The 27,335-nt window shown below is 38.9% G+C and overlaps 1 protein-coding gene across 1 annotated transcript; it reads left to right on the forward strand.

The window, feature by feature from the left end:
• The first annotated feature begins 14,768 nt into the window (after positions 1-14,768).
• On the forward strand, positions 14,769-22,386 carry LOC137737602 (coatomer subunit beta-1-like). The gene is made up of 5 exons (XM_068477137.1): positions 14,769-14,968; positions 16,018-18,074; positions 19,449-19,958; positions 20,814-20,899; positions 21,752-22,386. Exons 2-5 carry the CDS (start codon positions 16,032-16,034, stop codon positions 21,954-21,956), a joined length of 2,844 nt encoding a protein of 947 aa, XP_068333238.1. The 5' UTR covers positions 14,769-14,968; positions 16,018-16,031; the 3' UTR covers positions 21,957-22,386.
• The last annotated feature ends 4,949 nt before the right edge of the window (positions 22,387-27,335 follow it).

Below are 27,335 nucleotides of genomic sequence, written 5' to 3' on the forward strand. Positions count from 1 at the left end.
AAAACAAGTGTGGGGGAAGGTTTTTCATTGGAAATCTATGAGGATGTACGTTTTGTGTGCCAAAGAGAAAGGGCACGAGAGAGAAAGAAAGAAAAAACGTGAAAAAGATAAGATAAGAGGAAAAAAAAAAAAAAAAAAAGAAGAAAAAAAAGTTCAGAAAAGAAGGGAAAAGAGTTGAGAAATAAATGACAATGAACTCAAAAGTATTGGTTGTTGAAGAAAGGGTCCAAAAGTTTGAATTTGGCCCTAAGTGTTGTGTGAATCTCCCATGGGTGTTTCAAGTTGATTTCTGCATTCAAAAGTGAATTCTAAGTGTTTATTTCATTACTTTGCTTGCTATCGCTTTAAGAACTTTTGTTTATCCTTACCTTTCTTTGTTAGCCAATACTTTAGCGCCGTTACAATCCTTAGACTTCTATCTTGATTGTTATGTGTTTCAATATGTGGAGTTTAAAATTGGTACGAGCATATGGTATCCCTGGTTCTCGCTTCTAAGCAGTGACATTCCGTTCATGAGATCATATACATGTTGTATTAATAATTCTAGAAAATGCCTTCTTTGTTATAACATATGTGAGTGCTAGTCTACATGTTTACATCAATCTTCTCACATATACTTAGTGTAGGGAGTGTAGTCAAAAAATCTGTGTGAAAATAGAGAGTATATCCGGTGAGGAATTGAGGGATTCTCTAAGGCATGTTACTACATTGAAAATGTTATTTTAATTGATTAAATGCGAGCTAGTGAGTGGTGACTGCGGTTAAGTGTATGCTCAAGAGTAAGGATAGCTAAAATCTGTGGGAGTAGTGATTTTTAACATGTCATGTTTCATTGGAAATCCCTAAGGCAATTGTTGGAAGGTTTAGGTTGTGTTTTGTTTTCTTTGTATTGCTCGGGGACTAGCAAAAGCTAAGTGGAGCATATTTATGCGACTTTGTTAGCCTATTTCCTTGCATTTACTCAGTTGGTTTCTATTTATTGGAGTGTTTTAAGCCATTTTCGTGTGTTTGTAGGTCCAAATGGCAAAGTTGGCGAGAAATGGCATTTTGGAGCAATTTGGAGCAATTTGGAGCAGTTTTGAGCCTGAAATGGATAGCACATGCATGGAGCAAGGTGGATGGACGTTTTTGAAGATCAAAAGAGGCTAGGAATATACTTAACATCTGGAAGAATTAATTCAAGACTTGGAAGATAAGGAATCAGCTATAAAGAAGGAAACGTTATCCAAACAACCTTATCTTATCTTATCCTATCCTAATCTTTTTCCACCTTAATTCCATCTGCAAAGGGGACTCCTTTTCACATTAAATCACCTAAATATCAGGTTCTAGAAGTCCTATCCTCAATCCTAAAATCTCTGCCGCACCACCCTTTCTAAAAGCCTAGAAATCTGCCGTGCATCCTAGTCCCTTTCCTCCTAGGATTGTGCTATCCTTCTCCTTTACAAACTATGCCATGCAATCCTTTTCCCTTCAGAAATTATGCCACACCTAACCCTATAAATACCACTTAGTGCCGCATAATTCTACCACACACTAGAGAGCCTTTTAGAGAAAAAATCAGAAAAATTCAACTTGTGATGTGCAAGGAAGGAAGAAGAGCTTTGGAGCCGTGCTTACCATCCAAGGCCTTTGGATTGCTGGAGTGTTTCTAGGTGTATACTATCCTTATTTTTAGTTCAATGTTTGTTTTAATTTGGTTTTCAATTATGATGAACATGTTTAACTAATGTCGTTTTAGTTAGAGGTGAATTCAAAGCCATGAACATATATGTGATATGAATTGATTTCCTCTAACTAATTTCATTTTAGTTAGAGGTGAATTCAAAGCCATGAACATATATGTGATATGAATTGATTTCCTCCAATTATTGTTTTGTAAAACATGAATGCGATTTACTTATTTGTTTGATTGATAACTCATTCTTATATGTTGATTAAGGATGCATACTTAGTTTGCATGCATGTATTTGATGCTAAAATATAAGGGAATTTCACCTAATAGATATGAACTTATATTTATAAGTAGTGGAAGTCACTAGTCATGATTGTGTTAAGTAAATCCATAGCAAGGGTATCATGCAGTTCATAGTTACGAATGTCTTGTCAATGCTTATGATTTTCATAGAACTTAATGATCTTTGATATGTATCTCTATCATGCAGTTCATATAGGGAACTTGATAAGAATAATTTGATTGCGTCGCTGAGTCCAATTCAATGAAATTAGGAAAATCTGAGAGTTAATTTGTGCAGTTCCCAATTAATTTGGGCCATTGCATGGTTTATTGGAATAATAATTGGAAATCGATTTGTATGCATATGGTTCATGTGTGGAGAAGAATCCTCTAGCTAGCATTTCACCCTTTAATTCACCCAATTCCGTGTACCCTTTATTTTGTTTCTGCAATTTACTTGTTTTAAGTTAGAATTCATCCAAACAAATCCCCATTTAGTATTTTGAGTCTTTTTAGTTTAAATGTCGTCCAAATCACTCCTTAGTGCTTGTTTTGGGTTATTTGAGTCAGTTTTGTGTTATTTGGTTAGTTTAGCTTGTTTAAGTTTATTTTTCTGTTTTTGAGTCTAGTTTAGTGATTTAGAGTTTAATTTGTGTAGATTAGCATCCCTCCTAATCCCCGACCTAGAACGATCCCTACTTTCACATACTTCAACTATCAAAAAGAGGGTTTAATTTGTGTGTTAGTTTATATCACATCAACCACCCACTCAAAACATGCCACTTAGAAGCCTTATCTACAATATTTGTTATAATTTTATATTTAATTTTTTCATGATAGAATTTTCTATTAAATAATTACACCTCCCACTTTTTTACTCAATTCCTCCTCTCATTTTTCTTGTCAGATTTTCTTCCCAGTTGCGTATTGTTTCTTCTCATCCCCTTGCTTTTCTTTGAAAAATTTGAAAAAAAAATAATAATAAGAACCCACCTTCTCTAACATTTCATATCATGGAAACTAGAAAGCAACCGATTTTGTCCTTTTTTTTTCAATTTGATAGCTGATTTTATCATATGAACTTGACTTGATTGATTGACACACGAATATCTAATATCCAACAAAGATGATACAAATTGAATCTACCATTTTCAGACTCTCGTAAATTGTTGTACAGAAATTCAAACCCTTTAAGAAGAGATAAAGATGCTTCCATGATTCTATTGGTTCATTCAAATGCATCTGGGCAATGGCTTTATATGGTGGTTGGTTATCTAAATCAAAACACGGTTGATGGTCAAAGACAACCCTTCACCTTCAGTAACTCAGTTCTCTCCCTCTCTCTTCAAACACTTCCCATTCCGTCGTCGACACTCCACATCCATCTAGAGTACCATTTCTGCGTCGAGCACTCCCACTAACCTAACCTAACCAATTGATTTATAATTTATTAATTGGTTGTCGTTCTGGAGGTTTCATTTGATGGAGGAGATATTGTTGATTGATAGTCCATTTTCTATTGATGTTAATATGATAATAATAGTGTCTTATTTTGGGTATTATTGTATTAGGTAAACATGAAGTCCAGGATTAGCCAAAACAAGGTGACAATTATCATTACCATACCACACCAGCCGAATTATTTGGCATACCAAGAGTTTAGTACGAGTAATGGTAACGGATTTTACCAAACCGAAATTTTGGTACAGTAATTACTATTGGAGTTTTGGTACGGTAACCGTACTGAACCCACCTCTACCTGTAGATGGCAGCATAAGGGACCTCTGTTAGGCATAGAGAGCGTATGTGTATGTAAGTCTAAGAGAGAGATAGATTTCGATGTCCCTTTGATAAATACCCATGCCAGTGTACTTATAGGGATCTTAAGAGATCTTCTAGGGAAAGTAACCTTCATCAAATCAAGAAACTATCTAGGATAAGATATCCAATCTTCCTAGAATTATGATTATGTTACCTAATCCTTAAGATATCTTAATTTGACTTTAATTAGGGTTTCCTTACTTGGGAGACAAGTAATATCTTTAATAGGCCTAAGCCTAGCCTATCGAGCTACCCTTTATAGGCTTTAGGCATTCCAATCATTCTTTCCATGTCTCATAGGCCTAGAAAATCATGGTCCAACACTCATTGCATGAAAAGCCGTCATCATTTTTGATTTTATGGTTGGTTGATGAGCCATATGAGCGAATCTTCGGCACTTGTTGCATGTTTGGCGCAATCTTGGGAGTCCCTAAGCATTGAAGGCCAGTAATATCAAGTTGTGAGGGCCTTTTGAATGAGTGACCATATCTAGAGTGGGTGTCGTAGAGTCTGGAGTGGTTATCTTTCGGATGTGCAACCATTTCTCCAAAATGACATAGAGTAAGTGTGGCCCTGAGTAGGAGCGGTGATATAGCTTGTCTTGGAAAACAACATACTAAGATGATATTTGTATGATTCTCTATGCCTAATGGCGATCATCTGGTAGGGTGTCGTGCTGGATGTAGGTCAAGATTTGATCCATCAAGTTCTCGCGTGTGTCCACTACAACCACCTGCTCGGGTATGTCTTTGGCGATCGTGAGGCTTTTCAAGTACTCAAAAGGGATGCTCCGACGGAGTCAGTGATGCACTAATGATTAGAGGATGGCTAGTGTGTCTGCGTGACTATTTTCGCTCCAAATGAGTTGCTGGATGTTATACTTGGTGAAATTCTTTAACAGCCCTTAGCTTTCTCCAGGTACAGTGCCATGACTAGATGATGAGCAGTGTATTTGCCTATGACCTTGTTTGCCACCAACAGGGAGTAGCAAAAGATTATGATTTCTTTTACCCAAAAGATCGTGGGCGACTCTTAGTTCTGCCAACAGGGCCTTGTACTCGACTTCATTATTACTAGCTCGAATCCTAACTTGAGTGCTTGCATAGACCCATCTGGAGTGAACAATACCAGTCTAGCCCCGACACTATTCAGATTGACGGATCTGTCAAGAAACAGGCGCCAACGTGTATCAACATTTGTGGACTCCGGAATGGCCTATACTGGAGTTAGTCCATCCGAAGTGAATTCAACCACAAAGTCTACTAACACTTGCTCCTTGATGGCTACCTTGGATTTATAAATTAGGCCATGCTTCCCTAGCTCGATAACCCATTTCTTGACCCTGGTGGAGTCGTCAAGATAGTGGAGGATCAATCCGAGTAGGAACTCAATCATCACCATAACTTAGAATGAATTGAAATAAGGCATGAGCTTCCTTGCCGCCATGACCAATGCTAGGGTTAACTTTTCCCATCTTAGGGTATCTCGTCTCTAGTCCAAGAAGAGCCTTCGAGACGTAATATATAAGATTCTAGCTTGTCAGGTCTTCTTGGACTAGAGCAGCGCTAACTGCAAATCCAGAGATAGTTTAATACAACTACAAATAATGGGATAAGGACAAGTACTCCCTCAGTTTGAGGAATGTTTATTCACACTCCTTGTTCCACAACAATCCTCAATTTTTTTTAATGGCATTAAAGAAAAACTTGCACTTATATGTGGATATGAAGAGGAAGTGATTGAGCATTGTGACACTCCCTATGAAGCTTTGAATTTCTTTCACGGTCTGCAGGACTACATCTTAACAATGGCTCTGATTTAATCTGAAGTAGCCTCAATGCCTCTCTGGGTCACCAGGTAGCCCAAGAATTTGGCACTTTAGACTTCAAACAGATACTTCATGAGTTAAGTTTCACCTTGTATTGTCGGAGCAGCTTGAACGATTCTGTCAAATTAGTGAGGTGGTCGTTTTTTCTCTTACTTTTCACAACCATGTTGTCAACATGCACGTTCATGGTCAATCCAATTTTCTCTTTGAGAACTTGGCTCACCAACCTTTGGTATGTTGCCCCAACGTTCTTCAACCAAACAACATCACCTTGTAGCAGTAGGTGCTTTTGTTAACTACAAAGGAAGTTTTCTCCATATCGGAATAGTTCATGCATATATGATTGTAGCCACTAGGGGCATCCATAAAACTAAGCCTCTCGTGCTCCGATGTGGAGTCCACAAGTTGGTTAATTTTGGGCAAAGGAAATTTATCCTTTGGACAAGACTTGTTCAAATTCGTGAAGTCCACACATACTCACTGCTTCCATTTTTCTTCTTCACCAAAACTACGTTGGAGAGCCACTCCAGGTGGAAGAATTCCATGATGAACCCTGCATTCTTAAGTTTTTCAATCTCAATTTCTGCAGGTCTTCATTTGTGACCCTTCTTCATGATTTCTCAAAAGGAGTTTGGCTTTCCGTCAAGATAGGCCTTTGCAAGTCTTCGGGGAGATTTGCCATGCTAAATCTTAGTGTATACTGGGGTGGTTTCTGCTCTGTTTTCCTCCTGAAGGTTTGTTCTTTCCTTCATCTTCTTGACATACAAGACTTGTGATCCCACTGGGCATGTCAAAACTATGTACAAGCAGGAAATATCGCTAGGAGGGGTCCCTGGCTCGAGCACACAGCTCCCCGAGGAGTTGGCACTTTGGTTGGTTGTCGAGTTCCTACTTGTTGAGATGCTGCAAGAGGATGACAAAGTTAATTCTGAAAGGTGCCTTTGTGGGGCCTTAGGTGTAGGCCTTGAGGCTCACAATCAAAACTAACTAAGTACTTAGGCGTGCCACTGCCATCTTAGTATGACAGATGTAGAACAAGTGGTTTAAGCCGATTACTAGTGCCCCAAGTTATTCTAACTTCTTGTAATCAAAGGATTGCCGTAAATGGGTTAAGTCTACATTAAGTTCTTTTCTATGCCTTGAGATCAATGACTTTTAGTTGGTTAACTTGTATGCTTAAAGGGTGGAGGTCCATATCTGATCAAGTCATCAGTTTAATTGACATTTAGTCTTCTTATGATAGTAAAACTACTAAGTGAACCAAATCTGAGAACTGATGGAACTTTAGTTCATCAAAAGACTGGAAATGACTTGAATATATACTGGGGAATACATCATAACACCAGATCTATTAACTTAAAGACAAAACAAAGACAGTCGGGCAAGATTTCACCTTGTCGGGCAAGGTTTAAATGTCTTGTGGTCTCTTCTCTTTGTAGTTACAGGGGGTTGAGTACTAAAGCAGCATGAGTGGTGAACAAGTTCACACAAGAGAATCGATACTACAACATTTAGAAAAGGTAGCAGAGCTTTTACACTAGACAAAAGATGGCTTTTGTAGGGAATGATCCTGAAAAGGATTGAGATTTGGGCTGATTTCAACTTTTAGGTGCAAATCTGGCTTGAGATCAGAGTTTGTATGTTTGCTTGTTTGATTGGTTGAGTGTCCTTGTCTCTGGGGCCTTTTCCTCCTTTTATAGACGAATTAGCCCAATTGTTGTGCCCTTGTATTTCCCCGAAAGTAACTTGGGGGTAGTGAGTCATCAACATTTTACTTGTATTGCCACCATAAAGTGTTTTTTGGCTGATAGTAGGTTGATTTCCATTAGTTGTCACTTCTCTTGTATAGCCTTTTCATTAATGAGAAGCTGCCATATTGTCTTGAGATGGATGGATGGGTTTGGTGATGGGCCTCAGGCAAGTCTCCTTTCTTTAGTTCTTTTGGGCTTTCTCTCCTTTAAGTCCAAAGTCTAAATATTAACCCAAACAGTTTCAATAATTTTGCCCCACTCCGGGCCTTGATTTCTCTTCTTCTTAAAAATTGCTTTAAAATTTGGTTCCCTGTGCAACTTATGGCAAATCACATTGGGGTCAATCCCCAACATATCCTCTATAAAGTAGGCAAAAACATCCCTAATTTCCTGTAAAAACTTGGTGAAAAGCTCCTTCTCATGTCTGGAAAATTTGGCTCCGATATTGGCCCTCCGCACTAGCTTCTCCAAATCCAATACCATATATTCCGTGAACTCATCCGCCTTTGGTCCGGCAACAATCATCCTAACGGCTAAGTTCAATATCAAACTCACTTTATTTAGTACCATTTTTAAATCTTGATAATTGAGAATCAAGTAATATTTATTATTAAAATAAGGAAATATTTTTTGAAATGTCATATGACATATACACCTTTTTCAATTTGTCATATGAACTAAAATTTTAAGCAATTTGTCATATCAGCTTTCGAAGTCATTAATTTGTCATCTTATTCTAACTCCATTAAGTTTTCTGTTAAAAACAAGCCATGTGACTTGCACATGACTTATTTTCAAGATTATTTTGGACAATTCAATTCCCCACTTCAAATTATGTCGGAAGTTTCATAGTTATTTTGAACATTTCAACTCATTTTCTTTATGGACATGAATGACCAGGTTGAATTCTCAAAACTTGCAAGTAGTTAAAATTCATGTTAGTGAGCCTAATATCTTTGAGAAATTTTTTTTGAACGCATATGACCCCACTCTAAACCAAGTTTACTCTCTACAACCATATTATTTTTAATGAAACTATTAATATCTATTTAAACACAATTTTACCATCTAAACTATCCTCACAAGTCCAATTTAATTAACATGTAAATTTATCTTTATACCCATTTTATTTATGTGTCACAACGAGAACAACCATAACCAGTGCCGTTGATCTATTGGAGCCAATATGCGATGTTGCAAAAGATTATGGCATGTGGGTTCACGTGGATGTTGCATATGTTGGGAATGCTTGCATTTGTCCCAAATTTCGCATTTTATTGATGGAACCAAGGGTGCAAATGCGTTCCGTCTCAATGCACATAAATGGTTCTTCACTACTCTCGATTGTTGCTACCTTTGGCTTAAGAATCCAAGTGCATTGACACACTCAATGCTATGAATCTTGAGGAGTTGAGGCACAAGGCCACATATTCAAAGCAAGTGGTGGACTACAATGACTGGCAAATAGCCTTAACCCGGAGGTTTCGGGCCATGAAGGTATGGACTGTTCTTAGAAGCTATGGCGTGGAAAACCTTAGAAACTTTATGAGAAGTGATGTAAAAATGGCCAAGCGTTTTAAAGGTCTTGTGGGGATGGACCAAAGGTTTGAAATTGTTGTCCGAGGAATTTCTCTTTGGTCTGTTTTAGGATTTCACCATCGGCAATTAGCAAGAAGACTCCAACTCAAATGATAAAAACGGTGTTATTAACAAGGTGAATTGAAGTTTTTGGAGGCCATTAACGAAGTGATAGAAGAGTGTGAGCCTCACTTCCCTTGTACTTGATGGTAAGTATGCAATGGGGTAAAAAAGACAATTCACATTTAATGTTTTAAGTTGGGTATAGAATGAGGTTATATGGGTAACATCTCATGTTTTTTCATTAGTTGACATTATGTTTTTGAAACGAACCCGACATGTTAATGAATCCGACATGTTCTATTTACCAACCAAGTGTTTTGGGTTCGTACTAAAGAGAAGTAGAGGACTTGTGAAAAGGAGGTCTAAAGTCCCAAAACCAATTTATTCCCCTACCGTGTGTGTGTGTGTGTGTGTGTATCTATGTATAAGAAAGCAAAATAAAATAAAATAAAATTGTGTAAAGGGCTCAAATGGCTGGAATAAACCTGAACACAAGTCATGTGCATTGCGCTTGATTTATTTTGGATGGAAAATTTAATCGAGTTAGGTGAGATGACAAATTAATGATTTCAAAATCTTGATATTGACAAATCGCTTAAAATTTTAGTTTATATGACAATTTGAAAAAAAATGTATAAGTTCATATGACATTTCAAAAAGTTTCCCGTAAAGCAATTTTACTTACTTAATTTTGCCATTGTGATTTACTATTAGGTTTTCTTAGTTAAAGAATAATGTTAGGCTTGAGTGTGTTATATGAGAGCAACTTACATGAAACATGCTTACTGCCATGTGACATCCTTTGTCCAATAGTGCATTGGTATGTGTAAGTTTTCTTCACATGATAATATATTATAACATCGGGACGCCACGTGACGATGAACCCGTTTTATGTAAGTCTTTATGTTGCATGATACTATTTTGCATGCATTTATTTTGACTTTTTATCTACCTATTTTTTTAATAGGTTCCTTAATTATTTGAAAGGTTTTGGAGATTATGGATGAGGTGTAGGCTAATGATATGACTGATTGGAGTTGTACTTGAAGAATGTGTGACGCTTTCTTCCTCGTTCGAAATATTTACGTTTGAGTTTTGAATAGACTTTGTGCTTTCTGATATACAACCTTATGATATTTTATAAAGCATCTTATTACCAAAAAAAAAAAAGAAAAAAATAACAGTATGAATTAAGAAATAATTAATCATAATTAACTTATATAAACATATCACATTTTTATTGGAGTAATGACAGCCATGAACTACTATCTCTTTTGTCATCAATTAACACGTGTGTCAAGCATCTTTTGAACAAATAATTTAATTTTTGAACATACGAAAAACATTAATCGGACGAATAATGTGATAGCCCGTCCCGGGAATTTTAAAACATACGCGTGAAAAGACGATTTTGCCCCTAGTGCGTTTCCTTTACGTTTCGTGGTTGTTTTTGGGTTCCTTGTTGGCATGTTTTGGACCACACCCCCTAACCTGCACCCACATCCTTTCCCTTGCCCTGTACCCCCCTATCCCGTGCCCAGTTCCCTTCCCATTTTCCCCTCCATTGTACGGACACACACACAAACACATCAAACCTCTACAGATCTAAGAAACCAAGCACATATCCATGCTCGTGAGGCTCGTAGGAGTCCAACCATACCTATTTCAAGTGAGAATACCTTCGTTTTCATGTCGAACTCGGAATGCCCGATTTTGGTACTGTTCATGCACACGTAATTTCTCACGTTTTTGGGAATTTCAAGCTTGTAGGAAGCTTGGTGAGGTCCCTAGGAGGCTCGGGGTGTTCGTTTGAAGGTTTTGGACGTCGGGATCACGACTTTCGAGGTTGGCCGGAGTTGGGGTGATATTCCAGGTGAGATTTCGTGGATTTTAGCACTTGAAAGTGGTATGATTGTGTTCCTCTCGTTGTAAGCTTCATTTTGGTACCAATTTTGTGAAATTTGGTTGAAAAACGAAGAAGTTACAAAGGTTTGAATTTTTCCCGATTTTTCGGCGCTGGTGACGGCGCCGGAGCCTCGCCAGAGAAGACGACGGAATATTCCGTCAAATCTGACGAAATATTCTTGACGCCGTTGACGGTTACCGTTAAAGATAACGGAATATTCCTGACGGCGTCAACTGACGCCGTCAGTATGCCAGGCACGTGCCTGCGCGTGGCCGGCGCGTGGGGGTGCGTGAGACGGTGAAAAATTATTTTAAAAATATGGGGATGTTCCTGAGGTTGAGTAGATCATGTTGGTGTATTCATACACCCCATTTGAGCATTGTATGAGAAGTTATTTCTAAAGGTTGGTTATGTGCTTTAAAATTAACGTTTTTGTAGTTGTTTCGCATATAGGTGATACCTATCCCGAGGACGAGCGTGGTCACTCGAGGTAAGGGGGTTACGACCCTTCCACATACCAGTGAGTGGGCTTTTGGTCTATATACTTATATTTTCCCAGAAATTGATTGAAACGTTTATTCGTTTATATGCCATGCATTATATTACCGTTGTTTATGCATCGTTAGTTGCATTTATATATATGTATGTACTAGTGTTGCGGACGCACAGATAAGTGCCAGGTACGTGTGATTTATGTTTACATTCAGTGGTGATTGAGATGCATATAGAGCTCATAACCTGCACCCCCGGTGTTAGTGCTCCCGCCCAGAGTTGGGCACAGTCCTTCACGTGATGTTCACCTCCCGCACCACACGCTCAGCTTGGATCCAGGTTAGGTGCACAGCCCTGTCGTACAGACCATTTTAGGTGGTTCCGACTCGTGTGCAGGTCCAGTTAGTGAGATTGAGATTTGAGCTCTAGATTCAGCCGTACAGGTCACGTTAGGTGACTCCGGCTACCAGATTATATGACAGTGATATGATTATACCTGAGCACTTGCATTTTATTCTGAGGTTTTGGCATGGCATATTCTTAAGCATGATTGTTATATATATATATGTCTATTTTCTGGGAAGTATACAGGTTTTACGGCGAGGGGTTAGAACTTAATTGTTAAATGGTTTTCGAAAAGCTTTGTTTTTGCCCACTCATGCTTTTGTTTTGCGCCCCTCCAGGTTCTAGTTGGCTAGCACGTTTGGTGTTTTTCCAGAGGATTTCCCTGGCATATCTGACAGACGATCACCAGCGTAGGGCCACCTTCGGGTGTACTGTTGTTGCGTCGTTTTCTTTTGGACTGCTTTAGGCTTTATGCTCTGAACTTAGCGTCACACTTACGCTTGCACTTGTTATTGCTTTGTGTAAGACTAGTTTTTATTTATTCGTACTAGTTACATTACTATTTTATTAGCTTTCGCACTGTGCACATGGTTACGTCACCTCCACGTGATGGCCAGCATGCCCTGATCTCGATCAGGGTGTGTCAAATAACACCCAAAATTATATTTTATAAGAATTTTTTTTTTTTTGAACAAATTAGATTTTACATTAAGGGACCTCACAATGAAATGGTTATAATAATGTAAATTAAATTTATTTTTAGCAAGAGTCAAGCCTAAAACCTCTTACTTATAATGAAAAAGAGTACAACTAAACCGTAATAATAGAAGGCGACATCTTTTATTTTTTATTTTATTTTTTGAAAACTAGGAATTCACATTCCAGGGCAAAGAAGCCAAACAAGGACAAGAAAGCCTACCAAGAGGCAAACACCAAGAAAGACCAAGGCAGTGAGCCGGGATACAAGCATCAGACACTTCCACCAAGTAAAATTGTCACCCCAAACACCACCACAACAAAGCTAATGAGAACACGGAATACCATCATTACACAAGACATAAACTAACGAAGATGGGGCCTATCGACCCAAACAAAATTGCACATCTTCGTAAGACCAGCCGATGCAAGAACATCCGCTGCACAATTGGCTAATCTTGGCACCCAAGACCAGCGACAAATCTGGAAAGCCCCACTCAACCGTTGAACCCTTGCCAAGAAGGGGAAAGCCTCCCATCTGCCATTATCAATAGGACCACTAAGACAAGATATCGCTTCAAGAGAATCAGATTCAAAAATAACAAAACTAACACCCAACGAGACACCCAACTCGCAGCCCCGTAACAGCGCCAGAGCCTCAACCACAGCAGAAGAAGAAGCCAGAAGAGGGTATCTTGCAGCAACCAAAAAACACCCTCCTTCCTTCCTAGCAACCACCCCTGCAAAACCCAATCTAGAAACTTTGGACTAGCTAGCATCCACATTTATTTTAATAAAAGGAGAAGTAGAAGGACTCCACCATGTAACTAGAGCATTCCGAGAACCAACCGCAGAACTTTGAGTTCCTAATTCCTTCACCGCATGCAAAAAAACATCCCAACGCATTAGAAAGTGCAAAGAGCACCTTAGAGGGATTAATAGAGACTTGGTTGAACACAAAATTGCATCGGGCTTTCCAAATATACCAACATGTGAAGGCAACATAAGACTGAAACCAATTCCGGTTAACCAAGGACCCCCAATTAGATAAGACTGCTTGCAACCAAAGAACCCATGAAAGGATACCAGCTCTATCAACTTTGTAATTAAGAGCACCACCAAACCAAAGAACCTCCACCCAAGGACACCCTAGAAAAACATGCTCAACAGTTTCATCATCGCAAAGACAAAGAGGACAAGTAGGGGATGGGGATAACCACCTTGCTGATGAGTTGGGCTGTATTCTTGGTATGCCAGTGGTGGATAATCTTGGAACTTATTTAGGTGTTCCTGCCATTTGGGGTCGTTTGAAGAAGCGTGGCCTTGCTTATGTGAAGGGGCGAATCTTGGGGAAGTTACAAGGGTGGAAGTAGAGCACTTTGTCAAGAGCAAGAAGAGAAGTTCTAATTAAGGTTGTGGTCTAGGCTATTCCTTCATATCCTATGAGTATTTTTAAATTTCCCGCAGTTGTTTGTTAGGAATTAGATGCCATGGTTGCTAGCTTTTGGTAGGGAAGCATCAGTGAAAAGCGGAAAATTCATTGGGTATCTAAGGAGGTCTTAGGCCTTGCTAAAGATTTGGGTGGTTTGGGCATCAGGAACTTTCAAGATTTCAATGATGCCTTACTTGCTAAGCAATGTTGGAGGTTAATCTTGGAGCCTCATTCGCTTTGGGCTCAAGTTATCAAGGGCCGTTACGTCCCGAATTGTTCATTTTGGGAAGCTAAAAAGGGGAGTAAGGCTTCGTGGGCTTGGTCCAGTCTCCTCACGGGTAGGGAATTGTTGTGGAGTGGCTCCCATTGGCAGATTATGGGGGGGGGGGGGGGTGAGGAGGTACGTGTCTGGGTGGATAAGTGGCTACCCTCTTTACCTTTGGGGCACCCTGTACCGCTTGGTGAGGTTGCGATTACTAAAAATTTGTGGGTTAGCTCTCTTATTGGCTCCTCTTCCCGTGAGTGGGAGATTGATTTTTTGCAACCGTTTCTCTCTCAGGAAAATCAAGAGGCTATAAAAAAAAACTCTGATTGGAGACCATTTGAGGAAGGATCGTCTAGTTTGGGCTGCTTGCAAGAATGGGAGATATTCGGTAAAGGCAGGATACCAATGGCTTCGATCTAGGTCCTTAGATTTAAGGGATCATCGGCTGCCTGGTGCTCGTTTGGTCCCGAAGGAATTATAGAAATGATCTGGCGTTTGAAGGTGCCTCCTAAAATTCGTCATTTCCTATGGTTATCGCTAGGCGACATCTTTTATTAGCAATAGCAATTGTGTAGAAAACTAATCAGTAGGGTCTGTCTCACGGGAAAATAAAAAAAAATAAAAATAAAAAAACAAATGATACAAATTAGAAAGAGCAGGGTAAGATAAAAAGCGCAAAACTGTGTCCCGCGGATCGAGTAGCTCTATAGAGACTTATGAGCCTGTAAACTGGTTTCTCTAAATATGATATAAATATCCATCCATTTTTTTGGATCTAATATCTCTCTGCACTCCCTACGTCGCTGCATCTGCTCGACTCAAATTTTGACGCAGGTCAGTCTCTCTCTCTCTCTCTCTCTCTCTCTCTCTCTCTCTCTCTGCTAATCTGCAGATCTCAAAACTTGGTCATTCTTTTCTGTTTGGTTACCGAGAAAATTGAGATAATCTATTCTTATTGACGTAAAAAGATGCCGGATTTACATGGAAAAGAGCTTCTGGTTTTTGTTTGATTTCAACTTTTCTCTCGTCAATTGATTAGTATTTGATTGATTAATGCTTTAGCTTGTTTCTTATTCCGAAGCTAAATCTTGTCCGCTTCTTTTGTTTATTTGTTTGTTGATCTGAAATGGTAGAATTTGATTTGAAATTGAGAAGAATTCTTCTTCGTCTGCTTATAGAAATTGCAACAAGGCTTGAAAGTAAATGTAGACGCAGATCAGTAATGTACATTTGATTAATTCAGCCAACGCAATTTCGTTAAGGCTAGAATTTCAGATCTGATGTTTTCTGTTTCGAGCAAATTCGAAAATGGTTTTTCCCTTTTACTAGTACAAGTACCGTTTTCTTGCAAATTACAATCGACTCTGTCTGATAATCCTTCCTGTGAATCGCTGTAACAAGATCCTGAATATATGCGACAGAAGAGGGGGGTTTCGTCAGTCTGTGCAAAGGCATGATGGAAACAGGTGTATATGAAGTAGAGAAGTCATGCAACATTTTGTTGAGCTTGTTCACTGTAGTAAACTTTGCATGAATCCTTCTGATTCTGCATGAAGACAAATACATATAATGCGCCGGAGTTGTTGGGTAGTATGAACATCTAAATGACATATTGATAAACTTGGTGATTACATTTTCTGCTCTTAAAGCGTGGCGCTTCATGTGTTGAGCTAAAAATTTTGTATTATTAGGAGATAAGTCAAATTTAAACATCTTAGATGTGATTATGCAGCAAACTATATAATGCATTGCCCTTTATGTACCTTGACAAACAGCCCAGTCATATATATATATAATTATATATGTATGTGTATGTATTGGTTACCACATGCTTAAGTCATTCCATTGATTATTTAAACTCATAGGAAGCCATTGTTTTTCAGGAAGCAAAAAAGAAATGGAGAAATCTTGTAGTCTGCTTGTTCACTTTGATAAAGGGACACCTGCAATTGCTAATGAAATCAAGGAATCTCTTGAGGGCAATGACGTGGATGCAAAGATTGATGCAATGAAAAAGGCAATCATGCTTTTGTTGAATGGTGAAACGTTACCTCAACTTTTTATTACAATTGTCAGATATGTTTTGCCTTCTGAAGACCACACAGTCCAAAAGTTGTTGCTTCTATATTTGGAAATAATTGACAAAACTGATCAAAAGGGTAGGGTCTTGCCTGAAATGATTTTAATATGCCAAAATTTGAGGAACAACCTACAGCACCCCAATGAGTATATTCGTGGTGTAACTTTGAGGTTTCTTTGCCGATTGAACGAGGCTGAAATTGTTGAGCCCTTAATCCCCTCTGTTTTGCAAAATTTGGAGCATCGGCATCCTTATATTAGAAGAAATGCTATATTAGCTGTGATGTCTATATATAAGCTACCAAATGGGGAGCAACTCTTGGTTGATGCACCTGAAATGATTGAGAAGATTCTTTCTACAGAGCAGGATCAATCTGCTAAGAGGAATGCATTTCTTATGCTCTTTACTTGTGCCCAGGAGCGTGCAGTTAATTACCTTTTGACCAATGTTGATAGGGTGTCTGAATGGGGTGAATTGTTGCAGATGATTGTGTTAGAGCTGATACGAAAAGTGTGTAGAACAAACCGTGGAGAGAAGGGGAGGTACATTAAGATCATTATATCTTTGCTGAATGCGCCTTCAACTGCAGTTGTATATGAATGTGCTGGGACACTTGTTTCCTTGTCATATGCTCCTACTGCTATTAGAGCTGCTGCCAATACCTACTGTCAGCTGCTTCTTTCTCAGAGTGACAACAATGTGAAGCTTATTGTTCTTGATCGACTGACCGAGCTAAAGTCTTCTCATAGGGAAGTTGTGGTTGATATGTTCATGGACGTGCTTAGGGCACTTTCTAGTCCAAATCTTGACATCAGGAGGAAGACCCTAGACATTGTTCTTGACTTGGTTACTCACAAGAACATCAATGAGGTTGTTCTTACTTTGAAAAAGGAAGTGGTTAAGACTCAGAATGGCGAGCTAGAAAAGAATGGTGAATACAGGCAGATGCTTATTCAAGCCATTCATTCTTGTGCAATAAAGTTCCCAGAAGTTGCGAGCACAGTGGTACATCTGTTGATGGATTTCTTGGGAGACAGCAATGTTGCTTCTGCTGTTGATGTGGTTATTTTTGTCCGAGAGATAATAGAAACCAACCCTAAATTGAGGGTATCTATAATAACAAGGCTTTTGGACACTTTCTACCAAATCCGAGCATCACGGGTTTGTTCTTGTGCCCTTTGGATTATTGGAGAATATTGCCTCTCACTTTCTGAAGTTGAGAGCGGAATTGCAACAATTAAACAGTGCCTTGGAGAATTGCCCTTTTTCTCAGTTTCAGAAGAAGAAAGTAATGATTCTTCAAAAAAGGTTCCACAACTAAACTCCATGACCGTGTCTTCTAAAAGACCAGCTATTCTTGCTGATGGAACTTATGCCACTCAGAGTGCTGCATCTGAAACTGTTTTCTCCCATCCTACCCTTGTTCAAGGATCCTTAGCATCCGGGAACTTGAGATCGCTGCTTCTCAGTGGTGACTTTTTCCTTGGAGCAGTTGTTGCATGCACTCTGACCAAGCTTGTCCTGAGATTGGAAGAGGTCCAGCCATCAAAAGTTGAAGTGAATAAAGCATCTTCACAAGCACTGCTGATAGTTGTCTCTATGCTGCAATTAGGACACTCTCCAGTTCTTCCACATCCAATTGACAGTGATTCTTATGATAGGATTGTCCTCTGCATAAGGTTGCTATGCAATACTGGTGATGAGATCAGAAAAATATGGCTGAAATCTTGCCGTCAAAGTTTTATTGACATGCTTTCAGAAAAACAATTAAGGGAGACAGAAGAGATAAAAGCAAAGTCTCAGATTTCTCATGCACAACCAGACGACCTTATTGACTTTTACCATTTAAAGAACAGGAAGGTACAACTTTCGCATTCATTGTCCTCTATATATATCTAGCCTTATGTGCAAATTCTGTAAAATCTGATATAATTTACAGAGTTGCCTTTCACTATTTCCATTTCAATTTTTATGCTGACCAATTTAGATAACTTGTGATGTACTAGATACACTACACTGTATGGTTGCTTATCTGTTAGTTATTGCATTGTTTATGGGTTAATTTGATTTTAGTACCCTGATGTTGCTTGTTCATACCTGTGGTTTCAATTTGGAGTCTTTAGTACCCTTTCCTCATGAGATTTTGACAATATGGTTCTGGATGACTGTCAGGGGAATCATCAGTTGATGATTTGTCATATGTGGGGCCCACTTTTTTTGCTTAAGTGGAAGATAATTAAAGCCACGCATAATAGAAAGTACAATTGTTTAGAATGGTTACAAATTATCATTGCATACAATGATTGATTAAAAGATACAATTGCTTATGTCAGAAATGTATCATATGAAAATGTGGTTTTCTCATTCTTCTCCTGGTGGGCTTATGTCTTTTGAGTGATATGCTGTTTATCTTGCTATCTTTCACAAGGATATATTATGGTCTTAGTCTATGTCTAGAATTTGCTTACTGTTGGTTTTTCAAGCCCATGAGGAGTTGTCTTAAGTCTATTAGGAATTATAGTCTTAGAGGATTAAATTGGTTTCCCAATTGAAGTTGTTTTCTCAATTGCAGTGGTTTTCCCAATTGAAGTTGGTTTCTCAATTGGAGAAGGATTCATAACTAGATTCCAATTAGGATTAGTATTCCTTATTGAAGAATACCTTTTTATGTCTATACAAAGAGGGGCTATTGCACTAGTTTTCAATTGGAGCAAAACAATAAGTTGTTTACCACTCAAGGAGTTAGAGTGAGAGAATTTTATAAGGGCAAAGGTGTGAAAAAGAATTGAAAAGAGATCAGAGTTTATTTCTTGTTCTTGTTCTTTCAGGTTTTCTCATCAAGTCTTAATTCTAGAGGCTTGACAAGATTATTTGTTGTACTCATTATTGATATAGTGAAAGTTTGTTGTTACTGCCCAGTGGACGATAGGCACATATAGCCAAACCATGTTAATTCTTGGTGTTATATATCTTGGTTATTTGTTTCCGGTTTCCTATGTTTTGTTTGTTTTTCCAATTCATAAACGCGATATCACAACACTTACACACTTAAGGTTTCATTGGAATCTATTTTCCAAGTCAGGTCTAGGTAGTTTTGAACAAGCCTTTATTTTGAATCTTTTAGATTCTATTGGTTTGAGATAGCTAAATTTGATATTTTTGTAAAACATACTTGATGCATATTGGATTGGTATTATATTTAAATTAATTCTCTATTCTACATCTAAAATGAAGGGTATGAGCCAACTGGAACTGGAAGATGAGGTTCAAGATGATTTAAAACGTGCTACAGGAGAGTTTGTCAAAGATGGGGATGATGTAAACAAGCTTAATCGAATCATCCAACTCACTGGATTTAGTGACCCAGTGTATGCCGAAGCATATGTGACTGTTCATCATTATGATATTGTCCTTGATGTCACTGTTATCAATCGAACCAAGGAGACCTTACAGAACTTGTGCTTGGAGTTGGCAACCATGGGTGATCTTAAGCTAGTTGAGCGGCCACAGAATTATACTCTAGCTCCTGAATCTAGTAAGCAAATAAAGGCTAATATCAAGGTGTCCTCAACTGAGACTGGAGTCATATTTGGAAACATTGTTTATGAGACCTCGAATGTGCATGAGCGTACAGTTGTTGTGCTCAATGATATTCATATTGACATTATGGACTACATCTCTCCTGCTGTTTGTAGTGATGGAGCTTTCAGGACCATGTGGGCAGAGTTTGAATGGGAGAACAAGGTATGCAGCATTCATTTCTGGCCTGATTCCTACATCAATAATAAAGTTGCTTGCATAAATTTTGCTGGCACCGCTAGCTTTGGGGGCATTGCAATATTTCTGTTACTGTTTTATCAAATAATTAAATTTTATTCATTTTTGTTGTTTGATGAATTTTTCTTGTCTTGGTTGCCTTTTTTTCCCATTTTGAACTGAGTCTGTGTCCTTGTATCCTTTCTGGTTTGATGAATTTGTCTTGTCTCAGTTGCCTTTTTCTCCCTTTATGAAGTTAGTCTATCTTTTTGTATCTGTGTCATGTATAGATTGGCGGGGATCTATTTTTTCCCTCATCTACTATTTAAGTGTCTCAGTCTGTAGTGACACACATTTTGTTGGGTATGTAATGAATAGGGAATACAAAAATACTGCACTTAATAATAGGTAAATACATAACAAGTACATGAATCCTGCAGCATACACTGAATGTAGTACATCACCTATGATATTATATACGTACATGCTGATAAAATACAAGGAAGAATTGATTTTTCTGCAATCACTCTCTAAAAGTTCTTTGACAAATGTAATAGCTAAATATGAAGTGATGTGGTGGATGAAACTTTCTAGTTGATGAAAATTTCATTTATGCAGGGAAAAATGTCCTTTCATTCAATTTTAAGTTGATGTTGTTGCCTTTTTTTTTCAGTGTTACTCTTGTTTGTTTACTTGTTATTAACTGGTCAAAGTAAACTTTACTTAGTGATATCTTGTTTTTGTTTGTGTATGAATGGTCTTAATTGTCTTTTTCTTTTTGTTTGTTTTTGTTTTATGAGAGCAAATGGTGTTAAATCTTGATGACATTCTGTTCCGTTTCAGGTGGCTGTCAACACTATAATTCAAGATGAGAAGGAATTTCTTGACCATATTATGAAATCAACTAACATGAAGTGCCTTACTGCACCGTAAGTTGTCTTCTTCACTGCTAGAATTGCTTTTACTACAATTTAGGGTTCAGTGAGAAGAATGTTCACACCATAGGGTAGTCCAAAATATCATGCTGAGTATGGCGTTACCATAAGCTGTTAAACATTTTAAAACAATTGTGAATTTGTGATTCCAAGATAACCTACCCATGCTATGCTTATTGCTGAAATATATTTCCTCGTTATGAAGTAAATGAAGTTATGTTGTAAATAGGAAAAGGATTTAAGTTTCTGGAATTTCCCTCAACTGTTGGAACACATTCATTGTCAAGTGTACTGTGCTGGGGCCGAATATTCAATGTAGTTGGGGCTTGCTATATCAATATTGTTAGGTCTGATGATTTTTTTGCATTTTTTTAATTTTAGGTAGAGCTAAATGATAAAGATAGATTTGGTCGTCAGTCTGAACTGTGAATGGGCTTCTGTTATTTGTTGCAGATAAATATTTATTGTATTAATAAATCTAGACTTGTTTCTTTGCTGTGGGCTATAAGATGTATGACCAAGCTTAGGTCTGGTTGTGTTGGCTAGCATGAACCAATTCAGATCAAAATGTTATTGAAGTCCGGCTGAGCTAGGATTCCAAGATTTCTTATTAGTTGGAATTGGTTCAATTGTCTGACATCACATCCTGCTTTTTTACCCGTAGATCAAAGGAGTCTAGTAAAACAGAATAGTAAACTAAGAGTGAGCTTAACCGAAAATAGGAACAAATGAACAGTGTATCTTCCTTTGTGCTTTGAGTTTTTGCCACGGGACACTTGTAGTCATTGGTACATGATGGATTTTGGTTTTCTCACAAAGCATTCTGACATCCTCTGTTTGATTCAGATTGGCACTGGATGGTGAGTGCGGATTCCTGGCAGCCAACTTGTATGCAAAGAGTTTGTTTGGGGAGGACGCCTTGGTGAATGTGAGCATTGAAAAGCAAACAGATGGAAAGCTTAGCGGCTATATCCGGATAAGGAGCAAGACCCAAGGAATTGCTCTCAGTTTGGGAGATAAGATTACACTCAAGCAGAAGGGAGGCAGTTAAAAGGACGTTTCATTTGAACATATAATACCGGTGCAGTGGTACACTCTTCTATCTGAAACTGTGACGTCGAACAATAAAGAAATCATTTGCGGTTTCAATAATGCATATGAATAATGTCTCTCCTCCTGGACGCAAGTTTTGATCCCTTTTCGCTCCGGTGGTACATCATAAGCTGCAGTCTCTGCAGTTTGTTTCAAGGTGCAGGATTATATAATTTTAAACTTAGGGATTCCATTTTAGGCGCGTATTTGGTTCGAGAGGTTGATAGAACCGCTGTAGCACTCCTTTTTGCTTCTGTTGAGGTGAGTTTTATTTCTTTCCCGTAATATTATTTCATAAAATTCAATTGTATGTATAATTTCAGCACCGGTGTTTGATCGGAATTCTGTAGAAACCATTACATTTTTTTTGTCAGCAATTGAGGATCAAATTTCATGTTGGTGGGGTTCTTGGGGATTGATTAATTATGTGCTCGGTAAATTCTTGGGTGCTTCGTAGTATCTGGTGGAAAAAGCATACGCGGCTAGCTAGAGAATCAGCATATGAAAATAGTCAGACAACCATCAACGCCATGAGATGTAATTCAACAAAATAAATTCTATATGTACTAAAACTCAGTTTAGCAGCTTCACTGTTTTTAAGCACAGTAAAAGGATGGAATTGCCCCTTTTTAGTGTTCAATTTTGTGGTTCTTTTTGGAAAAGGATCTTGCGAGGATTTGAGGGATCCTGTGATCATAACCGTTCATTGTACATCTTGCGTTCAATTTTCGTTAGGTATTATTTATATTTAATTTTAAATTTAAAATGATTTCTGACCGCACGATATACGATGAACGGTTATGATCACGAGATCCCTCGGATCCCCAAGAAAAGGATCCAGTGTGAAATCCCATCCCTGGATTTCACTATTTAAGATTGCGTATTTCGTACTTTGTATTGTTATTTTTAGTTTTGACGCGTTTGTATTTACGGCGTATAATTTTTTTTATAAGTGAAAGGACAAAATTACCCCTATAGTTTTGTGGATTCAATCCGTGACCCGGTTCCTCCACACATTATGACATCGACTATGTCATTTTTTCGACAATCCAATGCTTGCCACCACATTGAAAACATTCCCTATCGTTCCCTCTTCTTTTTCCACCCCAAAATTGATGAAATTTGGCTCGGTTTCATAAAGAACCGCATCGGTGCGTGCGGAGGTTCCATAGTGGCGATCTGCCAAACCTGAAGCTAACTTCGTCAACCACTACCACCAATAGACTTTCCTCAACCTCAGGAACAAAGCTCAAGCAGTGGTGGAGGCATTGGAGCTTGTTTTGAGGTCAAATCAAGGACAACCATTTTTGGGCTTCCGGTGGATCGAGGGTGATTTAAGGTGTTTCCCGTCCGAATTGGACTTCGGCCCAAGTATGAAAGTTGTTCCTCTCATTGAGATCTACATGCCTGTAAAATTTGGTAATTTTTAGAGTTAGTTGGAAAATTGGGTTTCCGTTTGCCGGAAACTGCCACATGAGGCGTCGCGTGGCCATTGGGCCGACATGCCTTTTCAAGTTTGATTAGATGTCCTGATTTCATATTTGATATCTGCTTGATGTGATTTGATTGTTTGAACCTAGTTTCATTATGGCACTCCACTTGATCATTATATGAATCGACGATCTGACCATTCGATCGTCACCAAACTTTAATGGGTTATAGTACGTAATATTTGAAGACCTTAGAAACTTACGAATCGGGAATCTGATGTATGGCTCTTCTAGAATTGAATTTGTAAGTTTGTAAAACCATATGTTGACCGCCTCGTAATTTTAGCGATTGACGGAGATCCGACCGTTGGATTGTTTCGAATTGTTAGGATATTGTTCTAGAAGATTAATAAGACTCTTGGGAAGTTATGGATAAAAAATTCATGGACGGATATTCCGAATCGAATTACGTAGGGTTGTGGACCCCATTGTTGACTGAGAGTTGACCTTTGGTCAACATGTCTCGAACCGTTTGAAATATTAAAATTAGTATTACTAGAGACTCAGTGAGGCTTTGAGGGCTTATCTCGATGAGTGACTTTAATATATGTGAGATAGTTATTACCTTGAAAACCTCCCGTGCTAGTATACTTCGTGGATACAACATGAATTTTTAAATTATGTTTTATGTTAAATAATTGTTTTTATAAAGTTTGTCATCAATCTACTTTATGAAATGTTATGTTACTTGCCTATTTGAAATATTTATGAACTGTGTTTTGAAATATATATTTGAAATGTTTGTTAAACGTGAAGGCTAGTAAAGGACTGTTACCCTAGCGTCACAGGATTAGGTGACACCGAGTCTGCACCATGTAGCATTGGTACATGGATGGTCCTGCTTGGTTAATCCACGATAGGGGACCATACTATTTATGGATTGTGCTTGGTTAATCCGTGATGGGCAATCCTTATGGCCATACATACTGTGGGGTGATCATCTACAATGGGTGATCACTACCTAACAATTTCGAAGGTGTGACTTTGCTTGGTTAATCCGCGATGGGGGGTCACTACCTACTTGGTTATCTTCTCAGAGGTGGTCCTGCTTGATTAATCCGGGATAGGGGACCATACTATTTATGGATTGTGCTTGGTTAATCCGTGATGGGCAATCCTTATGGCTATACATACTTAGGGGTGATCATGCTTGGTTAATCCACGATGGGTGATCACTGCCTAATAGCTTCGTAGGTTTTGACTCTGCTTGGTTAATCCACGATTAAGGGTCACTACCTACTTGGCCACCTTCTCAAGGGGGGCTCTACTTGGTTAATTCGCTATGGAGCCACTTCATGTTTGGTTACTTATGTAGGCTTCGGCCGAACTGCGTCCCTCCAACCCTAGTTTTTAGTGTATTGATGAACAATAGTTTTTGAGAATCTTTTTGGTTTGAATTAGAAAAGCCGTTGGATGTCTGGGTGACTCATTCGGAGTTTTTAGTGACTTGACTATGATTTCATAAGTATGAATTTATATTTGAGGTTTATAAATTGTGATCGATGATTTTTTTTTTTTTATTGATTATCATATACGTTGTATTATTGTCACTCACACGAGCTTCGCAGCTTATCCGGGCTCTTGATTGCCCGGTGCACCATTCCTATGGTGTAGGCATTGATTGTACATGTGACAGGTCTGAGTAGATTACGAGAAGTCGTTTGGTATTTTGGTTCTGTTGAGTAGTCTGGAACCTGATGTTGTTGGATTTCGTTGGGTGGTCCGAAATCCCATTCTTCAGAGATGTAGGCTTCGGCCGAACTGTGTCACTCTAACCCTGAATTTTGATGCATTGTATGTGTTATTGATTGATGTGATTGTGGAATGGTGTTGGAAGCATATGAGTGTGAATGGCATACCTGTGTGCATGGCAAGATGACAATTGTTGTTTGGCTTATGGTTGATGTGTAGTGTGGTACTCTATGTTTACGAAAAATTCAGAGTTTAACAATGGTAAACTACGAATGGCTTGATCCCTATTTAGAGTATGCAGGCTGTGATAGCCCGTTCCTGATTTTCGTACCGTAGGGGTGAAATGACGTTTTTGCCCCTAGTGTGGTTATTTCGTTGTGTGGTTGTTTTTGGATTTTGTTGGCAGGTTCTGGACCACACACACTCTTTCCCACACCCCCTCACCCTTTCCCCTGACTGCATCCCTGTCCCGAGCCCTCTCTCTCTCCCTTTCCTATTCTCTTTGTACGGACACACCTAGAAATCATCCAAACCTTCACAGATCGAGGAAACAAATTACATATTCGTGCTCGTGAGGTCCGTAGGAGTTCAACCATACCCATTTTAGGTAAGGATACCTTCGTTTTCACGTCGAACTCGGGATACCCTGATTTGGTCACTGTTCATGCACACGTTAATTCTTGTGTTTTTGGGAATTTCAAGCTTGTAGGAAGCTTGGTGAGGCCCTTAGGAGGCTTGGGGTGGTTCGTTTGAAGGTTTTGGACATCGGGATTGTGAGTTACAAGGTTGGCCGGAGTTGGTGGTGTTTTCCTGGCGAGATTCTGTGTGTTTTAGCACTTGAAAGTGGTATGGATTTGTTCCTCTCGTTGTAAGCTTCATTTTGGTACCAATTTTGTGAAATTTGGTTGAAAAATGAAGAAGTTACAAGGTTTTGAAGTTTTCTCGGTTTTCTGGCGCCGGAGTTTGGCCGGAGAAGATGACGGAATATTCCTGACAGCGTTAACTGACGCCGTCAGTGTACCAGGCACGTGCCTGCGCGTGGGGGCGCGTGCGGCGGTGAAAATTTTTTCTAAAGATATGGGGATGTTCCTGAGGTTGAGTAGATCACGTTGGTGTATTTATACACCCCATTTGAGCATTGTATGAGAAATTATTTCGTGATGTTGGTTCTGTGCTTTAAAATTAACGTTTTTATAGTTGTTTCGCATTTAGGTGAGACCTATCCCGAGGACGAGCACGGTCACTTGATGCAAGGGGGTTACGACCCTTCTACATACCAGTGAGTGGGCTTTTGGTTTTCCGTATATACCTATATACTTATATTTTTTCCCAGAAAAATGAATTAAAACGTTTATACGTTTTTATGCCATGCATTATGCTTGCCATTGGTTTATGCATTGTTAGTAGCCTACATATATATATGTTTGGTGCTGCGGATGCACATGTAAGTGCCAGGTGAGTATGGTTTATGCTTATATTCAGTAGTGGTTTGAGATGCATAGAGAGCTCATAACCTGCACCCCCGGTGTTAGTGCTCCCGCCCAGAGTTGGGCACAGTCCTTCACGTGATGTTCACCTCCCGCACCACACGCTCATCTTGGATCCAAGTTAGGTGCACAGTCCTGTCGTATAGACCACTTTAGGTGGTTCCGACTCGTAGGTGACCCGCGATTAGTCGCTCAGCCTTCACGTGATCGTAGCACTTGAGTGTACTTATATTACACCCAGTCCTGTCGTCCAGACCACTTTAGGTGGTTCCGACTCGTGTGCAGGTACAATTAGTGAGATGGAGATTTGAGCTCTAGATTCAGCCGTACAGGTCACGTTAGGTGACTCCGGCTGACAGATTACATGGCATTGATTTGACATTCCTGAGCACTTGTATTTTACTTCGAGGTTTTTAGCATGGCATATTTCGGAGCATGACTTATATATATGTATACTCTATTTTTCTTGGAAGTATACAGGTTTTACGGCGAGGAGTTAGAACTTTGTTTATGAAATGGTTTTTGAAAAGCTTTGTTTTTGCCCACTCTCACTTTTTGTTTTGTGCCCCTCCAGGTTCTAGTTGGCTAGCTCTTTTGGTGGCTCCCCAGAGGATTTTCCCGGCATATCTGACAGATTATTACCAGTGTAGGACCACCTTTGGGTGTGTT

This window comes from Pyrus communis, chromosome 6, assembly GCF_963583255.1.
Source record: "Pyrus communis chromosome 6, drPyrComm1.1, whole genome shotgun sequence".
Lineage (NCBI taxonomy): Eukaryota > Viridiplantae > Streptophyta > Magnoliopsida > Rosales > Rosaceae > Pyrus > Pyrus communis.